At 60.7% G+C, this 18,903-nt stretch overlaps 1 protein-coding gene and 1 non-coding gene across 2 annotated transcripts in view; both read right to left on the reverse strand.

The window, feature by feature from the left end:
• The window catches only part of MEGF6 (multiple EGF like domains 6), an 86,859-nt gene that overhangs the window by 53,265 nt on the left and 14,691 nt on the right, over positions 1-18,903 (reverse strand). Inside the window, exon 4 of the mRNA XM_038538815.1 lies at positions 13,884-13,988. Within this exon, the coding sequence (XP_038394743.1) occupies positions 13,884-13,988 (105 nt within the window). The remainder of the gene's footprint in view (positions 1-13,883; positions 13,989-18,903) is intronic.
• MIR551A (microRNA mir-551a) lies at positions 456-549 on the reverse strand. Its single transcript, NR_049501.1, has one exon. It is a non-coding gene; the product is annotated as a microRNA mir-551a (primary transcript).

Genomic DNA, 18,903 nt, shown 5'->3' on the forward strand with positions numbered 1-18,903 from the left:
GAGAGCACAGAGAGACCCGGCAGGAAAGCCAGGTCACCCAGCCCAATCCCAGGGGCAGGGACACACTTTCTGGACAGGGTTGGGCCAGAGGCTAAAACTCCAGGGGTCAGACAAACGTGCACCAATGTGTATGCACCACGACAGTGTCACACAAGTGGCTTCACTGTCCTAAACATCCCCTGGGCCCCACCAGCCCACCGGTCCTCTCTCAGCCCTGGCAACCATGGGTCCTTGCACAATCTCTGTGGCTTTCTTTTTCCCAAATGTCCTATAGTTGGAATCATACAGTGTGTGGCCTTTTGAGACACACTTGCTTCACTCAGCCATAGGTGTTTAAGAACACTGAGCTGTTCACGTGGTTTTCCAAGAGGACATCTGTCCTAGGAGGCAGGGAACGCTCCCCAGTTCAAGGGAGTCCTTCCTAGGACCCATCAGCCTCCTGCCCATCTGTGGTCTCCAGGGCAACCATGGAAACCAAGAGTGGGTCGCCTAGACACAATCAGACAGGCCTTACCCACTCTGGATTTCCAGGGTCACCTGGCAGTCCCCTCTGACCAGCCCAGGGACCGGTCAAGACTGGGGTGGTGGGTCCTCTCTCTTTCAGGCCTCTCCCAGAATTCCAGGGGTCAGCTCTTGGCTCCTGTGTCCCCACAGCCAGGAACAGAGGTAGCCTGAGGTCAAGTGAGGCTGCAAGTTTTCATGAAGCACCTGCTAAACACACCCTTGTCTCTGGCAAGCAGGGGGTGCCAAGCGGATGAGGTCCTGCCCAGAGGAGACTGCCTTTGGCGGGGGTGGGCACAGTCCCACCAGGCAGAGGCTGACACTGGCTCTGGCCTGTTAAGGTGGTGGAACCAGGATATTCAGGCTTCCAGCAGAGCTTGGGGGACCCCATCCAGGCACAGGGGCTGGGAGGTGGGGGAGGCACTCTCAGCTGCCAGTCCAGGAAGGGCCTTGAGGTGCAAGATGAGGGAGGGTTCCAGCCAGGCTAGAGACCAGGGGCCCGGAGGCTTCCCAAGCAGGCCCCTTGTGGGCAACTGATTTAAGGCATCACTAGAGACACTGGAGGAGGTAGACCGACCCGGGGAAGGACCAGAAGGCCTCCCCCACCTCCTGCCATCAGCCCAGGACGCTGAACTGCCTTCTCTGACATCACATAGTTCCTCTGTTTACTCTGAAAGTTATCGAGTTTGGTCTGTTTATACAAATCAGCATTCAAGTATGTGGGAATGGGGGTTTTTTCCATTTGTTTCCCAGAAAACTTGACAAAATGTAAAAGGCCCAGAAGGGAGCCAAGAACATTCCTTGGTTCCCCAAATGTCCAGGTCTCTACTCCCTACATCACCAAGTTCCCGGGATGGCTCACTGCTTCGGCAACTGCAGCTGCACCCAAGACGGGGGTGAAGCTTAGGAAGGGCTGGTGTGGGCAGAGCCATGCACACTCTGAGCCAGCTCTTCTGTGTGCATGTGTGTGTGTGCACGCATGTGTGCACTGTGCACAGGTGTGCATGCATGTGTGTGCACTGTGCATGTGTGCTGTGCATGTGTGTTGTGTGTGCATGTGTGTGCATTGTGCATGCGCACAGTGTGCATATGTATGTTTGCATAGTACACACGTTTTGTGTGCACTGTGTGCATGTGCCTGTGTGTTGTGTGTGCATGTGTGTGCATGTGTGTGCATTGTGCATTGTACATTGTGTGTGCATGTGTGTATGTTTGCATTGTGCACGCATTTTGTGTGCATTGTGCACATGTGCATTGTGCACTGTGTGCACATGCACGTATGTTTGCATTGTGCACATGTGTATATTGTGCACGTGTACATTGTGCATGTGTGCATTGCACAAGTGTGCATTGTGCATACATGTGCATGTATGCACATACTTGTTTGCATTGTGCACACATATGTCCATCTGCATATGTGTGCATGAGTGTGCATGTGTGCACTGTGTGTGCATATGTATGTTTGCATTGTGCACATGTGTTGTGTGTGCATTGTGCACGTGTGCATGTGTGCACTGTGTGCATGTGCATGTACGTTTGCATTATGCACGTGTGCATTGCCCATGTGTGTATTATGCATACATGTGTGTGTGTGCCCATACTTGTTTGCATTGTGCACACATATGTCCATCGTGCACATGCGTGTGTGCAGGTTTTTCTCTGTCCCAAGAATCTTGATTTCTGGACACACAATCAGTCCACTCATAGCCGATCTAATCCCCTGCAGTCGAGACCTAAGAACTGTGCAATCCAGAGGCCTTAGAGGCCCTGACACCAGGCGTCCACCCTCTCGTCTAGACAACAGGATGTGACACCCTCTTTGCATCTTGCTCAGTTTCTAGGCCAAGATTAGGAAGGGCTGGGGGGCTCAGCACCTCCCTGCTCTTTCCTGAAGCAGAGCCTGGAACTCTACCCAGAGGGGGCTGGGGCCTCGCTGGGAGCCCAGCCACCCAGCCGCCCCAGAGGGACACTGGGCTCTGACACCCTGCTTGATGCCTGGTTGGCCCCTCATGCCTCTCTGGTGTGAAACCATGGAGCTAGACCCCCTTGAGCCTCTGGTCAGCTGTGCACCTGGCCCACCAGGAGCTCCAAGGCCAGGCCCACCTTGTCCAGGACAGCAGGTATGGTGGCACCACCTGCCCTGGCCGGCTCCTGAGCAATGGCTATAGCAGAGGGGAGAGCTGGCCCCTCTCAGGACTGACTCTCCAGTGAGCAAGCTGTTCTCCCCAAGCTCTCCAGACAGACATCCGACTGCCCACCCGGGCATCTCTGTGCCACCTGCCTCGCAGCCATGCTCCTTTCTAGCCCACACGAGGGTCACTTCCCCAGGAGCCTCCCACTCTGTTGGCCAGCTCAGGCCCCTGCACAGTGAGTGCCACCCACGTACATACATCACACGTACCTCTGCAAGTGGCCTGTCCCATCTGCCCAAACCCTCAGCAGATACTCACTACCCCTCCAGTCTCTCTAGGTCCCTGGAGACCTCGAGGGCATTTCCCTACAGGCCCCCGTGTTGACCCCATGGTTGGTGCCAGGCCAGATCCAGATTACACATTCCCTCCACCACCCACATCACTCCTCTGGTGATGGGATGCCTGCCCCCGCCCCCGCCAGGGACTGCCCCCAGCAGCACCTGGCACACAGTGAAAGCCAACAAATACTCATTGGAAGAGTGCTGAAAGAGGGGAGATTAAAGGTGATGATTATTTTGTCTGGGATTTGGGTACAAGTTGTCTGTTTTCTGTAAAGAGCCCTCCTCTGGCTCCTCCTCTGGGCCCCCAGATGCCTCCAAGAGGAGGGATGAGGCTAATGTTTGGGGCTTAGAATTCAAGAGGCATTCAAAGGCCTAACCTACAGATAGGAACACAGCCCGGAGAGGCTGATGTGGCCACCTTGGTGCCTGGAGCCTCAGGCCCTATAGTGTCCACCCCCCTGGGCCCTAGGCAAAACCCCAAGGCCAGAGGGCATCTCCCAACCCTGCCCACCTCTCCTGGCCCAGAGACCCAAACAGAAGCTCCAAGTACCCATTGGCCTTTGCCTGCCCTGGTCATGTCGATTTCAGGAAAGGGACCACTATGCCCCCCACCCCTCAGACCAGGCCCTGGGAACTGCCTCTTCCCCTCACACCCCACACAGAGCTAGGCCAGCGGCACCCCTCCCCTCGCCTGTACCCATAGTCGGCCTTCTCTCCCCACCCCACCGGCTCCAGCTCTTTGGCCACCAGCCGTCCCCAGCCTGAGTCACCACGGCTCCCTGGATGTCCAGCCTGAGCACCTTGGGCAGACCCTAAAACACAAGTTTGCCCCCTCACCGTCCCGACTTAGAGCTCTCAGCAGTCCCGAGGATGTGCACGTTCCACAAATGTGTGCTAAGCAGCCAGGCCAAATAAACGCCTTGGCGAGCCCTGGAGGACCCACTGCAAACTCGTCCCTCCCTGGACCCGCCAGGTCTCCACACTCACGTCCATGGTGAATAAATACTTAAGCCCTCAGAGCCCCCCACCATCCCCCCCGATGCAGCCCCCATCGCTCCCACCCCTCCTCCTGGCTCATCCCTCATACCTGGCACTCCTGAATCATCATCTCACCTCCGCAGTCTGCCCCCCGGGACTCCCAGGCCATCTCCCTATTTTCTGACCCTGGGACCATCTGGGTCTCATCCTCTCTTTCCCACAGTGTCCCTCAGGCCTCAGCAGCTGTCAGAAGTGACACCGGGCACCACACGGCTGGGCTGATGCTCCGTCTGCCCAGAGTTGGGCAACCTGAAATCCCAGGCTGCCTCCTGAGCCTGCTCTGGCCTCTCGCTGCCACCAGGGGGCGCCGGTGCCCCAGCCCTACTGCAAAGGAAGGACGAGCTGACCGCCAGGTGGCTGGGGCAGGAGCCCCTTCCAGGAGGGGGTCTGTAAGCCCCACCCTCCCCATGGCTGTTCTCTGGTGCCTCCCTGCTGCCCGAGGACAGCTTTGGCAGGGCTGGAGGCCCTGGGGGCACCACTGGCTGGCTGGGGTCGAGGGCCCTGTTTGCTAGGAGCTCCCATGTCCCCCACGCCTGAGCCTCTGGGCCTTCCTCACTCCACCCACAGAGCCCGGTGCCAGCTGAGGGCAGAGATCAGCATGGACAAGGACATGGCCTTGTGTGGACATCTGCCTTGCACGGGGTAAAGCCGCGGGGGACGCACCCAGAGCACAGGGCCAGCTGACGTCCTCCATCCCACCAGAACTCTGCCCTGGGGCCTCCAGAGTGACATTGTCCCACCAGGACCCCTACCCCCACCCCCACCCTCAGGGCCTCCACCACCTTCCAGACTCCCAGGGGGGCTGCCCACCCCAATGAGCCCCCAAGAAAGAGAACATGTAGTCGGCAGGTGCACAGAGGGCCTGGCTATTGGTCACCCACGTCAGTCATTCATTCCAGCAGCATATAGAAAGCCCAGCAGGGACTCAGCTTGGTGCCTGCCACATGGGAGCACACGGAGAGGGGCCATAGCCAGATGTGCCTCCTCTTCAGAACACAGTCCAGCCTGTAGAAGGAGGGGCTTGGGCCAGCATCCATCACCACCTCTGAACCTGGGTTCTCAGGTCAAGGCAGCCTCCCCAGCAGAAGCACCACCCCAAAGTATCTGGGGGAAACCAAGTCCCCATCCACCTGGGGAGATGCTTCTGCTCTGAGACAGCCAGGTGAGTCCAGGCAGCTACCCAAGACTTGGGCCCAGCCTCCCCCTGCCCAGAGCCTGGCTTCAGAAATGGGCAGGTTCAGCCCTTCTACACTCACAGCTGGGAGCAGCATGGGTGACTGTTCTGTAGCCGCCCCCCCCCCCCTCCCCCGGGGCCATCCCCACTGCCCCAGCCTGGCTATGCCTTGGAAACAGGAGATGAAGCCATGTTCACTTGAGCATGAGCAGGCGCCCGTGTCGCTCCCAAAGACAGCCCTCCAGGCACCCTGCCACTCCGAAGCCACTCACCAGTCGTCGCTCACCCCCAGGGGGAGCAGGGGTGTCTGCGGCCTCAAAGGGCGAGGGCGGGTACCAGCCTCCAGGCACTCCAACAGTCCGGGCCCCCAAACAAAGGGGTCATACCGCCCAAGACCCTGCTTGCACGATCCCCTGATGCTCCCAGGTGGACACATGAGGCTCTCCCTGAGGCCGTGGATCGAGCAGGCACATCCCAGGGCTGGCTGGGCCACGGCAGGGCACCCTCTCCCCACAGACCTCGGCATCTTCCCCCTCACACTGGAATCCAGGCGGCTCGGCCAACTCCGTATGTGTTCCCAGGGCACAGACGATGGGCCGGCCCAGAAGGCGGTGAGCAGAGCTGCCAGCATGGCCTACACCCACCCTGTGTCCACACCTGCTGCTGCAGTTCAGCCAAGTGACGAACAGGCTGCCCAGCTTGGCCCAGCTCAGCCCCACACCAAGTCACCCCAAAGCCGGGCAGACGGGGGCACAGCCTGGCTCCGAACATTGCCCCTCAGTGACCTCACCTACGAAGCAGGGCAGGAAGCCTTCACTGAAGTCAGAGGACTCCACGGGAGAGTGTAAGCATCACTGGCTCCCTACCCCATAGTCTTTGCAGGGCTGACCCAAGGACAGTGACCCCCAGGAACAGCTCAGAACAGGGACAGGCTGCGTGGGCTCCAGATGCGCCCGACCGCAGACACGCTCTCCCCCCCAGGGGCTGGAGAGAGGCTCCTTGCATGGGCCTGGTGCCCAGTGCTGAGTCCTACACCAGCACCAGCCACCTCATCCATGCCACCTCTTCCCCAGGATGACATCCTACCCCTCCTGTGGGCCCTCGTCAAGCTGGGAGTATCTAGAGATGCTCACCCCAGAGGACAACAGCTCCTGGGAGGTGGTAGTCTGTCCTGGACCAGCCCAGGGTCAGCCCGAGTCCACCCATCCCAGCCTGCTCATCCTCGTGGTGCACAAACACCCAGAGAGAGGTTCTCAGGAGGCCTCCGCTCCCAGCCCAGCCACCCTGACTTCCAGGAGGACAAGTCTGGAATCCCAAGTGCTGGATGCAGAGTCCCCAGGGACGGCAGAGAGGCCCAGCGGCCTCGATGGTCACACAACACACTGGCCCTCTGCAGGTCCCTAAGCCCGGCCAGCACAGGGCAGATCGGTCTGCCCTGCACACCTGCCAGGGCACAGCGGAACATGCACAGGGACACGTGCCGCACCCACTCTGTGTAGGATGGAGATGTTCGGTGGATGTGGTATGGAGTGTGTCTCTCCTGGTGAACAAGTCGTGTCATGCGTTTGCTGCCAAAACTCGCCCTTCCTTGTCCCAGAGCAGAAAAGGCAATGCCAGTCCTTTGGAAGGGAGCCCACAGACAACGAGCACGAAGCCAGCCCATCTGAAAGCCAGGGGCGTGCCGGGGGCATCGGACTGCCCCCCAGAGCTGGGAGAGTGGAGGGCGGGCGCTCAGGGCAGGACCGGGAGCCCACGCCCCTTCTGTTGGTGGGTGCACTGAGTCTGGGCCAGGTGAGGCACAGTCTCTCCCACTAGGAACCGGGTGAGGCGACCCAGCTATCCAGTGTTCAAGAATCTTCCAAATTGCCCAGTAAAACCAAGTGGCCACAGAGCCATCTAGATTTCTCTGCCTGGGGGTTCCCAGGTCCATGCCTGGCAACGCACATCATGGTTTGCTTAGGGTCAAGGGTCCCCAGGTCGGGTGGCCACACCCACGAGGGAGAGCATGGATGTGCGGGGAGCATGCCTCCCTCCTGCTCTGTGCTGGCCTCGAGACAGGCTCTGCGGAAACCCGACACAAAGCAGGATGGGTGGCAGCACAGGGCTCCGTGGGGACATGGGTTCCTCCCTCCCGAGATCTCTGCTCACAGGGCCAGCTGTGCCGGAGCCCCAGTGGAAGGCTAATCCACAGGTTCATCTTGCCCTGACCCCAAATAGCAAGGTGACCTCCCTGGTGCTCCCAGCTCCCAGCGGAGACGGGCCTGGGCAGCAGCTCCCTGACGCTAGAGCTGGCAGAAGGCCAGCTTAGCAGGCTGTCCGCACCCTGGGCCACTACCTCCTCCTCCTGAAGTAACGGCCCTGTTATCAGCTGGCCTGGCTCCACGTGATGCTGCCCAGGCCCCATTTCGACCCGGGCACAGAGGGCCAGGCCCTGCTCTGGAATGCCTGGAGCCGCCAAGACCCGAGAGCAGATTCAGGATGCTGATGCCAACTCCCTGCTTGCAGACCCCTCGTTAATTATCCTGCCGGGATAGGGAGCCAGGCACGAGCCCCAGGAATCCTGAAAATGAGCTATCAGCACATTTCCTAGAATTTGCCCCCGGAAGAGGCAGGGCTCTGGGCTGCCAGCGCTTGGCAGGTGGGCGGCCAGTGCATGGTGGGGTGGAGTGGACTCAAGGCCGAGGCGCCATCCCAGAGCTCAGAGCCTGCCCAGAGCTGCTCTGCTGGCCACCTCAGGCCCTCCCTCCATGAGATCCCAGGGCACGGCTGGGCCAGGAGCCAGCAATGTGGCCCGCAGAAGGGGCCCAACCACTAAGGCAGAGCCAGCCCCAGAGAGGACTGCTGAGTGCAGGCCCCCCCCCCCCGCCCCGCCACCCCACAGATAGGAATGCTCCAGGACTTTAGATACTGAAGTCTCCACCAATAGCTCGGAGGCTAGCTTCGTTTCATTGACTCATGAGGTGCCCCTACAGCCAGTAAGAGGGGCTGGGTAAGAGGGGTGAGAGGCCCCCACGGAGGCAGATTCCTGGGGCAGTGAGAAGGAGGCCCAGCACAGTAGGCTTCTTGGCAAGTGGGCAGCTGCCTGGCTCCCTTCAGGCCAGTGGGCTACTGGGAAAACACCTGCCTGAGGCCTGAGACAGGCCCCTCCACCCCAAACACATCAGAGGGAGTGGCTGTACCCTAGCCCGTCAGTCCCAAGGTAACGACGGTCTGGGGACCCACACAGGTGCCTGTGCCGACAAGCCCCAGAACCACCCAGGCTCCCCCATCCCAACCTGCAGAGGCCCCTGTGAGCATCTAGCCCTGCGCTGGTGAGTCCAGGAGCCTGCCGGGCACCACTGAGCACCACTAACCCCAGCAACTGATGAATAGCCCGAGCTCAGCATCCCCATCTATAAAACAGGACGAGCACCCCGCCTACCCAGGGTGCACCCCAGGACCACCCTGTAGTCCTGGAAAGGGTACTTCACAGAAGAGTCTGGGTGAACTTTGGGGAGGGAGGAGACAGGACAATGTGGCTGAGGACAGATTCACAGGGTCCTTTCAGGCGACCACCCAGGAGGACAGGGTGGGGTCTCTAGCCTGGGGCAGCCTAGGGAGGGGAAGCAGGGAGGCCCCACACGGGCAGGGGCATTGGAGATGCCCCCTCTGCAGACGCCCAATCGGAACAGGCAGGGCAGGCTCACAGACCCCACTCCCAGGAGGGTCTGCCCGTCGGCTCTCCTGTCTATAATTACACCATAAGAAGACCACCCGACTCTGGAGTCAGGCCTGGGAGAGGCCCACAGCCCCGCTGTGCACAGGCAGGCGCAGAGGCCACGATCATCCCAAAAGACAGAGGCGCCTTTGTGGTTGGCTGCGGGGGGAGGTGGTACTTAACAACCTGGTAGGTAAGCAATTCGCCGTGTGAACATAAATGCCTCTCCCAGAGTCAGCCGCTTTGAAAGACTGGCTTGGATGCCACGCATGGCCGGTCTCATCTGTCCTAGAACAGACGGCATGTAGACCACAGGGCCAGTAAAACCAAGTGGCACGTACCCTGCAGGGACGCGGCCCAGCCTCAGGCAGGACAGGCCTGCAGCAGCCACACCTGGTCCAGCCCAACACCAAGGGCAGCAGGGCACAGGCCAGAGGGCAGAGTCACAGCCACTACCCCCCTCCATGTGACCCCCAAACCTTCTCCTCCCAAGGGCCGAGGTGGCCCCATGCCAGGCAGCAGAAGTCACCAAGCAGACACCCCAGTGCCGCCTCCTGCAGGAAAGCAGGGCTCTGGAGATTTTAGGAACTGTCTTCGAAGGCAGTGCTTCATGCAGCTAAAGCAGGTGTGCATGGAGAAGACAAAGCCCGCGGCCGCTCTGCCCACTTGGGCCTCCCCGCAGGCAGAGGAGAGCCACTCCAGACTGCATGGCTGGGTTTTCTGATCACCCGGAAAGTGGACCCAGCTCTGCAAAGGCTGGACCCCAAGGGCAACCTCCCAGGGAAGCCAGGAAGCATCCCCGGCTGAGGGGAAAGGTGCCAGGTGCTCACAGGGGATGCCCCCTAACTCCTGGGGTCAAAAAGCAACCTCCTGCAGGCAGCCAGTGTGAGATGGCACAGGGAAGCGCACGGGGAACCTGGAACCATGGCCCAGGATCAAGGTCAGAGGCTGGTCAGGACAGGTTAGCCCAAGCCCACAGCCACAGGACCCTGGCTAAGCCGCCTCCGAAGCAATCAGGCCAGGCTAGGGCTGCAGTGGCTGCCACCTTCAGGACAGCGGCCCCCACAGGAGCAGCAGGACATCAGCCATGCCCTCAGCCCACGCCGGAGGGAAGGAGGCCAGGAGATGAGACACTGTGGCCCAGAGTCCCCAGCCCTCATCGGGGGCAGCACGGGCTCTTCTCGGCTCCCGCCCCTCACCCCTCAATGAGGACCAGGCTCCAGAGCAGCAGTGGCTCCCAGGCCTGGTCCCAGCGGCTGGCCAAGAGCAGCCCTGGGCAGTATCTGGACCTTGGGCCAGGGGTCAGACTCCCACCGTCAGACACAGTGGGCAGCACTGACGGGCAGCCTGGGAGGCCTGCTTCCTCTCCACTGATCAATCCACCCAATTTAGAAACAGAGCTGTCCTTGAGCCAGGGCCAGAGGCTCAGCCAGCGGGGCCTGCTCCCACCCCCACGCCCTCACGCTGCAGCCCCATCCTACTGCTCTGCTTCCCAGCACAGCAGCCTCCAGCCCACACCCCGGGCCCCTAGCCACTGGCTTCCTGCTCAGAAGGCAGGACCCGTGAGGGCACAGGGGCTCCCAGAAGGGCCTCCGACCTCTCTCCCTGTGAGGTTGACGTGGAGGCAGAGGAGCAGGTCACAGGGTACCTGCCAGGCCAGCCAGCCCCAAGGCGGCCGTCCTGGCCTCAGGTCCTCCACCGGCCAAGCTTGGCCTAGAGAGCCTGGGTGGGGACTGCAGAAGTAGGGTCAGCCCGGAACTCCCAGGGTCCTCAGCTGCCCTCTCTAGGCCAGGCCAGTGGCGGGGGGGGCGGGGGGGGGGGACACACATGAGCTGCACCCCACGGAGGCTCAGGTATGCTGCGCCTACAGTTACTCCTAGAACAAGGGGCAATCCCCAGCCACTGGGTCATCCATCCCGACACCCTCATGCCCAGCAGATGAGGGACGGTGCTGCCACCCACCTCACGGTTCTCCCACCAGGGCACCCTGCACTTCACCTGCGCTGACACCTGGGACCTGCACAAAACCACCCTCTGTCCCGACCTGACCAAAGGAGTGACTAGGGTCCAGGATGCTGTCCAGGGTCAAACTGGCCCTCGTACAGGCCACAGAAGCTGGCCCTGGCCACACTGAGGGCCTGAGCTGGATGAGGTGGGGGCTCTGCTGCGGGGGACACAGGGCCCAGCCCCCCACACTCTGCCCCCTATCCTGGGCTCTGCCCACACAGGCCCCCTAGTGTTCCTGCCGCTGGTGCAGAAAGCCTCCCTGAGAGGGTTGGAGGAGAGGGGAGGGGAGCTGGGGCGGTGGGAGGGGGGACAGAGGGCTAAGCCACTGGAGCCCCCTGGCCTACAGCCCCAGGGAGGAGAGGGCCATTGGGGGTGGGACTCTTCCTAGGGGCTCCCTCCCCCTCTGCTTGCCACAATCGACCCAGCAGGGTGCCTTCCTCCCCCACCTCTTTTGTTCAAATGAAAGAATTTGGGGGAACCAGAAAAAAATGTGGCTTTTATTTTCAAAACTGGAATCAATTATAATTGGGGGGTTAGTTAAATATTCCCAACTGTGCTGAGGCTCAGGTCCACCTCATCCAGACCCAGCAGGAGGGTGACTGGAAGATGGTGCCATCGGAAGTCTGGGCGGAAGTACAGTCTGGGGCGCCCCTGCAGGTGGTCAGCCCTTATGCCTGGCCCTGCACGTCCAGTCTACAGACCCAGCCTGCACGCCCAGCCCTGCACATCCACCCTTGAAAATCTAGCCCTACACACCTAGCCCTGAACACCCAACCCTGCAAACCAGGCCCTGCACACCAGCCCTGCACGCCCAACCCTACAAATCCAGCCCTGCACATCCAAACCTTCACTGCACACTCAGCCCTGCATGTCCAGTCTGCACACCCAGCCATGCACACCCAACGCTGCATATCTACCCCTGCACACACAGCCCTGCCCATCCACCCCTGCACTGCACACTCAGGCCTGCATGTCCAGTCTGTACACCCAGCCATGCACACTCAACCCTGCACACCCAACCCTGCATATCTACTCCTGCACACCCACCCCTATACTCTCAGCCTGACAAGAAGCAGGGCAGAGCAGGGCTGGCCTTTAGGGGGTAGGGCAGGTGCCCCCAGCTGCTTCCTGGAGGACATGACCGAAGACAGGCCTCCCCCCAGCAGGGACCCCAGAGGCATCTGTGCAGCTGACCATAAGCTACACCCTGTTCCAGCAACATCCCCAAAGGGAGCTCACCACCAGGACCAGCTCTCTCACCCCAACCTGAACAAACCTCCCAACAAGCAGCACACGGTTCATAAAGGTTAGCTGAATGAGACAGAAGGTCCTCAAAGCATTTCCCTGCTTCTACTCGTGGCCATAAACACTGACCAAACCTGGAAGAGCCGAGTGTGACAGCTGGTCCCCTCCACCCAGGCCTGGACCTAGCCTGGACCCCAGCCTGCCTTGGGAGTGGGGCATGGGGGTCACAGGGGGCAGCCTGCAGAGGGGTTCAGGGTCCTAAAGTCAGGAGGTGAGGCTGAGGCATGGAGCCAGAGGGACCAAGGCATGGGGCAGCATTCCCTCAGCACCTGGGGAGGCTCTAGACAGCAGGCCTCACTCCACAGCCTGGGCATCAGTCCTCCCAGCCCACAGAGCCCACAAAGCAGCATGATTGAGGAACTGGCTCAGCAAAGAACCTTCCAACTAACCGAGAGCATTGGGTAAGCAGCCAGAGCCGCCGCCTGCCAGCTTCCCCAGTTGCCAGCACCCCCAGTTGCTGGCACCTGTCTCAGAACTCAGGGACTCAGCCCCTCCCCAGGACCTCTGCCTGCAGCCCATGCTGGAGGTAGATGGGAAACCACCACCTACGAACACACAAGGACCGGCCAGAGGGCAGGGGCCCCTCTACAAACAGGGGGCCCCCGTTCCCCACAATTTACTGAGGCCCGCCCCTCCCCCAGCTCCCTGCTGGACGTCTGAAGCATTGAAGCATGGCGTAGGACGTCCGCCCTGGCATCCACCTGGAAGAAGCCCCCAGCTGCTTGCTAGGACCAAGTTCAAAGAACCGGAAGCCGTCTGGGAGTATTTCATTTCACTGCATGGCCATGGCTCTGCGCCCATTCCAACAGGACCCCAAAGGCTACACAGTCAATGAAGAAACTCTGGACGGAGCAGGAAGTCCCAGAGAGATGCTCACGCCTTCCCGTCGCAAAGAACTTAGGATGAATGTCTGGGGGGCTTCTTTTGATAATTTTCATGCATTCCTGTGCACTTTATAAAAACCCCATTGCCTCCACGCCTGCTCTAAGCCTGACCCCCCGGCCAGCACCCAGCCAACATTTTCCCGAAGGCACATTATTATAAAGAAAACCACAGATGGTCCCAAAGTGGCATCCCTTAGGTTAAGGCCCTACATCCATAAGCCAGGCCCTGAGCCCCAGGGACGGCGCCTGCAAGCAGCCAGCACAGGCACTTCCCGGTGGGCTCTGGGAAAGGGCCCCTTGGACGGCCGCCTCGCCCATGGCAACGACGCCTGTTAGTACTTTCCTTCCTCCTGCTCTTTCTCAACCCTTTAAATCCTTTCCTTTCTGCTACGTGGAATTCCGCCCAACCCATGAATCCGCTGATAAAGGCAAGTAGGTCTCGAAAATTCACCGGGCTGAGTTTCTGTTGTTCAAGGGCATCAGTCTGCAGACATGCCAGGGCTAAGGGAACCAACTGCCTCCAGTAGGACCCCGCATGGCCCCCCAGCTTTCACCATCAAGGACTCCAGGGCCTCCAGCAAGGCAGGAACGCCTCTTGGGGAGGCTGGGACAGGCCCCTCCCGGCCACCCAGCAACCCGGCCAGTGCCTGCCCATCTCGCTGGAGGCCACGGCTGCGCAGCACGGGATCTGAGATGATGGGGTGCATTGTCTCATCCATGCAGAGCATCTCGGGTCCCCCCAACCACATGAGATGAGCAGCAGGGAGCAGGGTGAGGGTAGGGAATGCCCGTCCGTCCACTCACCGTACTGACAGCGTGGGCCCTGGAAGCCTCGAGGACAGTAGCAGAGCTGGGCTGAGCCAGGCACGCAGTGGCCGCCGTTAAAACAGAGGCCGGTGCTGCATTGGGCTACAGAGAGAGGAGAGAAGGCGTGTGAGGAGGGGCTGCAGCCGAGGGGCAGCCCCAGCCCACACACAGGACATGGCATCCTTGGGGACCCTCCCTCAGCACCCCCTATCAGGCAAGGCCTCAGGCTGGACAGGACCCGACCCTCACCCAGAGAAGCCCTCCTCCCATGAAAGCCCAGAGAGACCATCTTGAGAGCTGAGCCCCGAACCTTGTGGGTAGGGGAAGGTCTCCCAGGCCGGCAACCCTACCCTGCTGTCAGGTCACTGGTCCCAGCTCTGTGCTGTCCTGGGTCACACACTGGCCCACAACCACCAGAGCCTGAAGCCCCCTCCCCATACTTTCTTGAGGAAAGTGAGGAGGGAGTCAGGGGTGGCAGGGGACTGCCCACTGCTAAAAGGAGGCTGCAGGCTTCGCTGAGGACCCCGCCCTCCTGCTCATGGCCCTGAGGGTGGCAACACCAGGCTGGTCAGCCCTAGGAAGGCCAACGCCAGCGCAGGCCAGCACAGCCTCCCCCCACACTCCACCCCACGGGCCCAGGAGGCTTCCCACTCAGGGCTCAGGGTACTAAGGGGATGCTGAGCCCCACCTTCCCCTCCCAGCACTAGTGTGCAATAGGGATGAAGCAGCTGGCCTCAGAGGTGGGGGCTCTGGGAGGGGAAGGGCAAGTCTATGACAGTCCCAAACTGCCTGCTGCCCCATCACAGCGAGTACCCCGCCCCAGGCTGGACCGCGTATGTCCAGCACAAATTTCCTGGCTCTACATACAGGACGGCACACCCAAGGCGGGTGGGCTGGGCCCCCACCCCAGGACCCCAGCAGCCTGGCTCCAAGTCCAGAGGCTTCAGGGGTACTCACTGGGTGAGTGGGTGCTCTGCACAGGGACCTACCCCCCAAAGCTTCCGGGAGCCTGGCGTGACCCTGGCGTGACCCATGGTGGGTTCAGTGACTTCCTTCATGGGTCACCGATGGCGTGCCCACCAAGAGCAGGGACAGAGACTCAGAAGGTGGGAGGGCTGTTGGCCAGGCACCTAGGTCCAAGCAGCCCTCTGTGCCAGACGCTATGCTTGATAAGGAAACAGACTCAGAGACGGACAGCATGTGGCTTCAGGTCACACAGCCAGTGAGCAGGGACCAGGCCCCAGGGTTCTCTACTTAGAATCTGGGGTCAGGAGGGTTTGGCCCTTTGCGCAATGCTTCGGTCTCCCCTGTCCCATGACCAGGGCTGCTGTTCCAGTGTGGAGGGAGGATGTCCCCTTGCTTGGATCACCGTGCAGGCCAACTCAGACCTCAGGCCTCCTCCCTCCAGCCCCACACCTGCAGCCTGGGGATGTGTCTGAAAAGGAGCAGGAGTGAGGGGCTGGGGATGAAACGGTGCCACAGGGGTGTGCGGGGAATGCACATGGTGACCCTGGAGTCCACCCAGGGAGCTCTGGGTAGAGAGGCCGACCCGGGGCACAGACCACATCAGTGTCCCAGATGCCGAGGGCCCGGAACCTACCTCCAGGGTCCGTGGAACCCACCCTCCCCAGCCACCTCCCCCTCTAGCACCAGGTGCTGGTCAAAGCCACCATTACCCTCACCCTGGCTCCTACTTGCCTACTTTCTCCATCCTGCAACCGCTGATCTTGTCCAATGGGAATAGGACACAGGGCCCCCAGCTGTACACCCTTCAGCAGCTCTCCACGGCCGGCACCAAGCCCCCCACACCATGAGCCCCCCACACTGTGAGCCTCCCGCACCATAAGCCGGCCTGCCAGACCCCAGCTCCACTCTGGGCTGCCACCTGCCTGGACAAACTGTGCCTTCCCCAAATGTCACCTTGTCGGGGAGCCGCCTTCAGTGTCCAGACACCAGTGCCCACAGCACAGCACCCTCTCCCATTGTGGCCATGGACTACCTGAGAGCAGGCACTAGCTCCATCCTGACCACCTCCTGCCGTGAACCTCGGCCTCACCGACACGCCAACACCTCAAAGCTGCCCCGTGAGTGTTGCTGAATGGATCAAAGCAAGAGGGCAGTACACAGCAAGTGGAGCCAGGCCTTCCGGGGAGGGGTTCTCCTGGCCGGAGCTGGGGTTCTCCTGGCCGGAGGGATACACATGGCTGCACAGCCACAGAAACAAAAAGCAAGGGGCATTTCAGTGGCTCAGGGGTTGAGCATCTGCCTTTGGCTCAGGTTGTGATCCTGGGGTCTTGGGATCAAGTCCTGCATTGGGTTCCCTGCAGGGAGCCTGCTTCTCCCTCTGCCTGTGTCTCTGCCTTTCTCTGTGTCTCTCATGAATAAATAAAATCTTTTTAAAAAAATGAAAGAAATGAAAACCCAGAAAGGCAAAGATGTATGAAGTTATGCCCCATCAGGGGGCCGTAACACTGCAGAGGGGAGCCTGGGAAGCAGAGCATCCTGGGGTCTCACCTGCACGACCCCACCTGCCTGGTGGGCCAGGCAGCAGGGCAAGGACCTGCATCCCCCATGTCAGGAGGGCGACCCTCCCACTGCCCCTTGGAGGGGACAGCAGACAGCAGACAAGCCCGCCCAGGACCCACCCGCCCGCCCTGAGGAAAGACCCAGGACAAGCAAGCCCTGGAAGACCTCACCCCCGGGGCAGAGAGCTCAGCGGCCAGAGCCTGGCTTTCCAAGCAGCTCGTGGGACGCCCTCCACAAGAAACAGGGACGCCCAGGCAGGAGGAAGAACCGAGTCAGAAACTCGTGACACACGGCTGCTAACAAAGGCCAGTGGACACCTCGCCAACAGCTCAGAGATTTCCAAGTAACAAGTGTGTCTGAGAGTAACATTAGCTCATTTGTTCACATACCTGCTGTGTCCTGGGGCCGTGGCAGGGGGTCTGCTTGGGGACCCTCCCTGGCAGGCTGTCAGCCTGGCCAGACCTGCAGTCACCAGACCCACAGGGGCCCCAGGGCAGGCGGAGGGGACCTAGACGCCCGGTGCCCACAGGGTCTGCTGCCCTGGCGGTCGAGCTCTGTGAGGGCCAAGCAGGCAGAGGGAAGGCCAGGCCGGGGGAGCCACAAGGGGCTGCAGAAGCCCCCCAGGAACCACTGTGCATGAGTCTCCCCCTGCCCCAAGCCCCTGCTGGCTCCCCATGGCCCAGATGCCTTAGCAGGCAGGGCAGCTCGAGTCTTTACAGACACGTTCAAGCTCTGGTCTGACATGAATCAGTGGGTTAGAAACTCAGGGGATTTGCACACGGAGTACAACCTTCTCGGCGACCTTTGCCCTGCCCAGTGTCTCCCCCACACAGTGCCTGAACCTGAACACGCTCCCCACCCACAGCAGCCTGCTCCCAGGCTGACAGGCCTCCTCGCCCATGATCTAAACAGAGGAGAACACCGCCCTCCATAGTGGCAGAACGGGCTGGTGGTATGGGGACAGGGACCAAGCGTCCCAGCTCCCCCGATCAGGCCTTCGCTTTGGGGTGAAACACGGTGGTCTACACATATCCTCAGAACCAAAGGCTGGCAGGGCCCCAAGGGGAGTCCAGTCTGCAGGACAACAGATTTGGGGAGCACAGTTCCCAGGGCAAGGGAAGCACATCTAGACTCTTCTTTCTTTCTTTACTTTTCCTTCTTAAAGATTTATTTATTTATTTTAGAGCCTGAGCCTCCCGAACCATAAGCCGGCCTGCCAGACCGGCTGGAGAGAGCATGCACGCACACATGCACATGAGTGGGGGGAGGGGTAAAGGGAGAGAATCTCCAACAGAGTCCCCACTAAGCATGGAGCCCGACGCAGGGCTCAAGCTCACGACCCTGAGATCATGACCTGAGCTGAAACCACGAGTCAGATGCTGAACCGACTGAGCCACCCAGGTGCCCCTGGACATCTTCTGTGGCTTCCTAATGCCAGCCCTCAAGCAAACCCTGCTGCAGGCAGCAGGAGCAGTACCTGTCCTGGGACGGCCACTCCTCTGCAAGGCTTGGGTTTCTGGGCGAGGAGGCCCAGGTCACATCCCTGGAATGGCCACTCGGCTGAGCCCACGGCCTCCCTTCTTCTCCTCCCCAAGCAGCTACCTGCTGGACAGCTGAGTGGCCTGAGGCGGGACAGGTGTGATCCAGGGACATCAGTTTCTCCTGGTCTGCCGGGCCGCCCACATGCAGGCTCTGAACACATGGCCAAGGTCACCAAATGTCAGCCTCCTCAAGGCTAGCGCTGCAAACGAGCTCTATTCCTGGGCACCTCTGCCAAAGCGGCCCCTGACACCCCACACTCATTCTGCAGCTCAAGGAGGCCAGGGCCAGAAGGGTCAACTAGACCCAAGACCAAGTTCCTCCTCGCGTGGTTTCTTCCAGCTGCGGGACTCCTGTGGACTTCCCATGTAGAAGCCTCTGGGTTCAGTCCTCTCTCTGCAGTGAGGGCTGGGCCCAGGAGCAGGGGAGCCCCATTCCTCCGCCAGCTCCCCCACGGCATCCCCAGAGGAGGGGCATGCCCGTCTGCTGGCTGGGGCTGAAGTCACATCCTGACCAGGCCTGCAGGTGACCCAGCCCCTCCCTGCACCCAACACAGAATTTTCAGGATGGAGCCTGGGAGAGGCCTCTCTGGGAAGCAGTTCCTCCACTGTCACTTGGGATCACCCCAGCACCAAGACATGTGGTGGATGTGGGGCCCAATAAAACCGCCCACGGGAGCTCCCAGGGTGGGCCTGGCTCTCGGGAATCTCAGGTAGCCAGATGGAACGCAGCCAACAAATCTGACGACGGCTGGTCCCCAGCTGCCAGACCCAGCAAAGGAAGAGGTGACACCGGCATGGGGCACAGCCCTGTCCGTGGCCAAAGCCCCCCAGGCTAGCCAGAGACAGGTTTTGTGTCTCCCAGAGACACTCTCCTAGGGCTGCCGGGGCACAGGACAGGCACACACAGCAGGGTGGGACCCGAAGAGGACACACCAGCCCCCAACGCTTCT

The sequence above is a fragment of the Canis lupus genome, chromosome 5, assembly GCF_011100685.1.
Source record: "Canis lupus familiaris isolate Mischka breed German Shepherd chromosome 5, alternate assembly UU_Cfam_GSD_1.0, whole genome shotgun sequence".
Classification (NCBI taxonomy): Eukaryota; Metazoa; Chordata; class Mammalia; order Carnivora; family Canidae; genus Canis; species Canis lupus.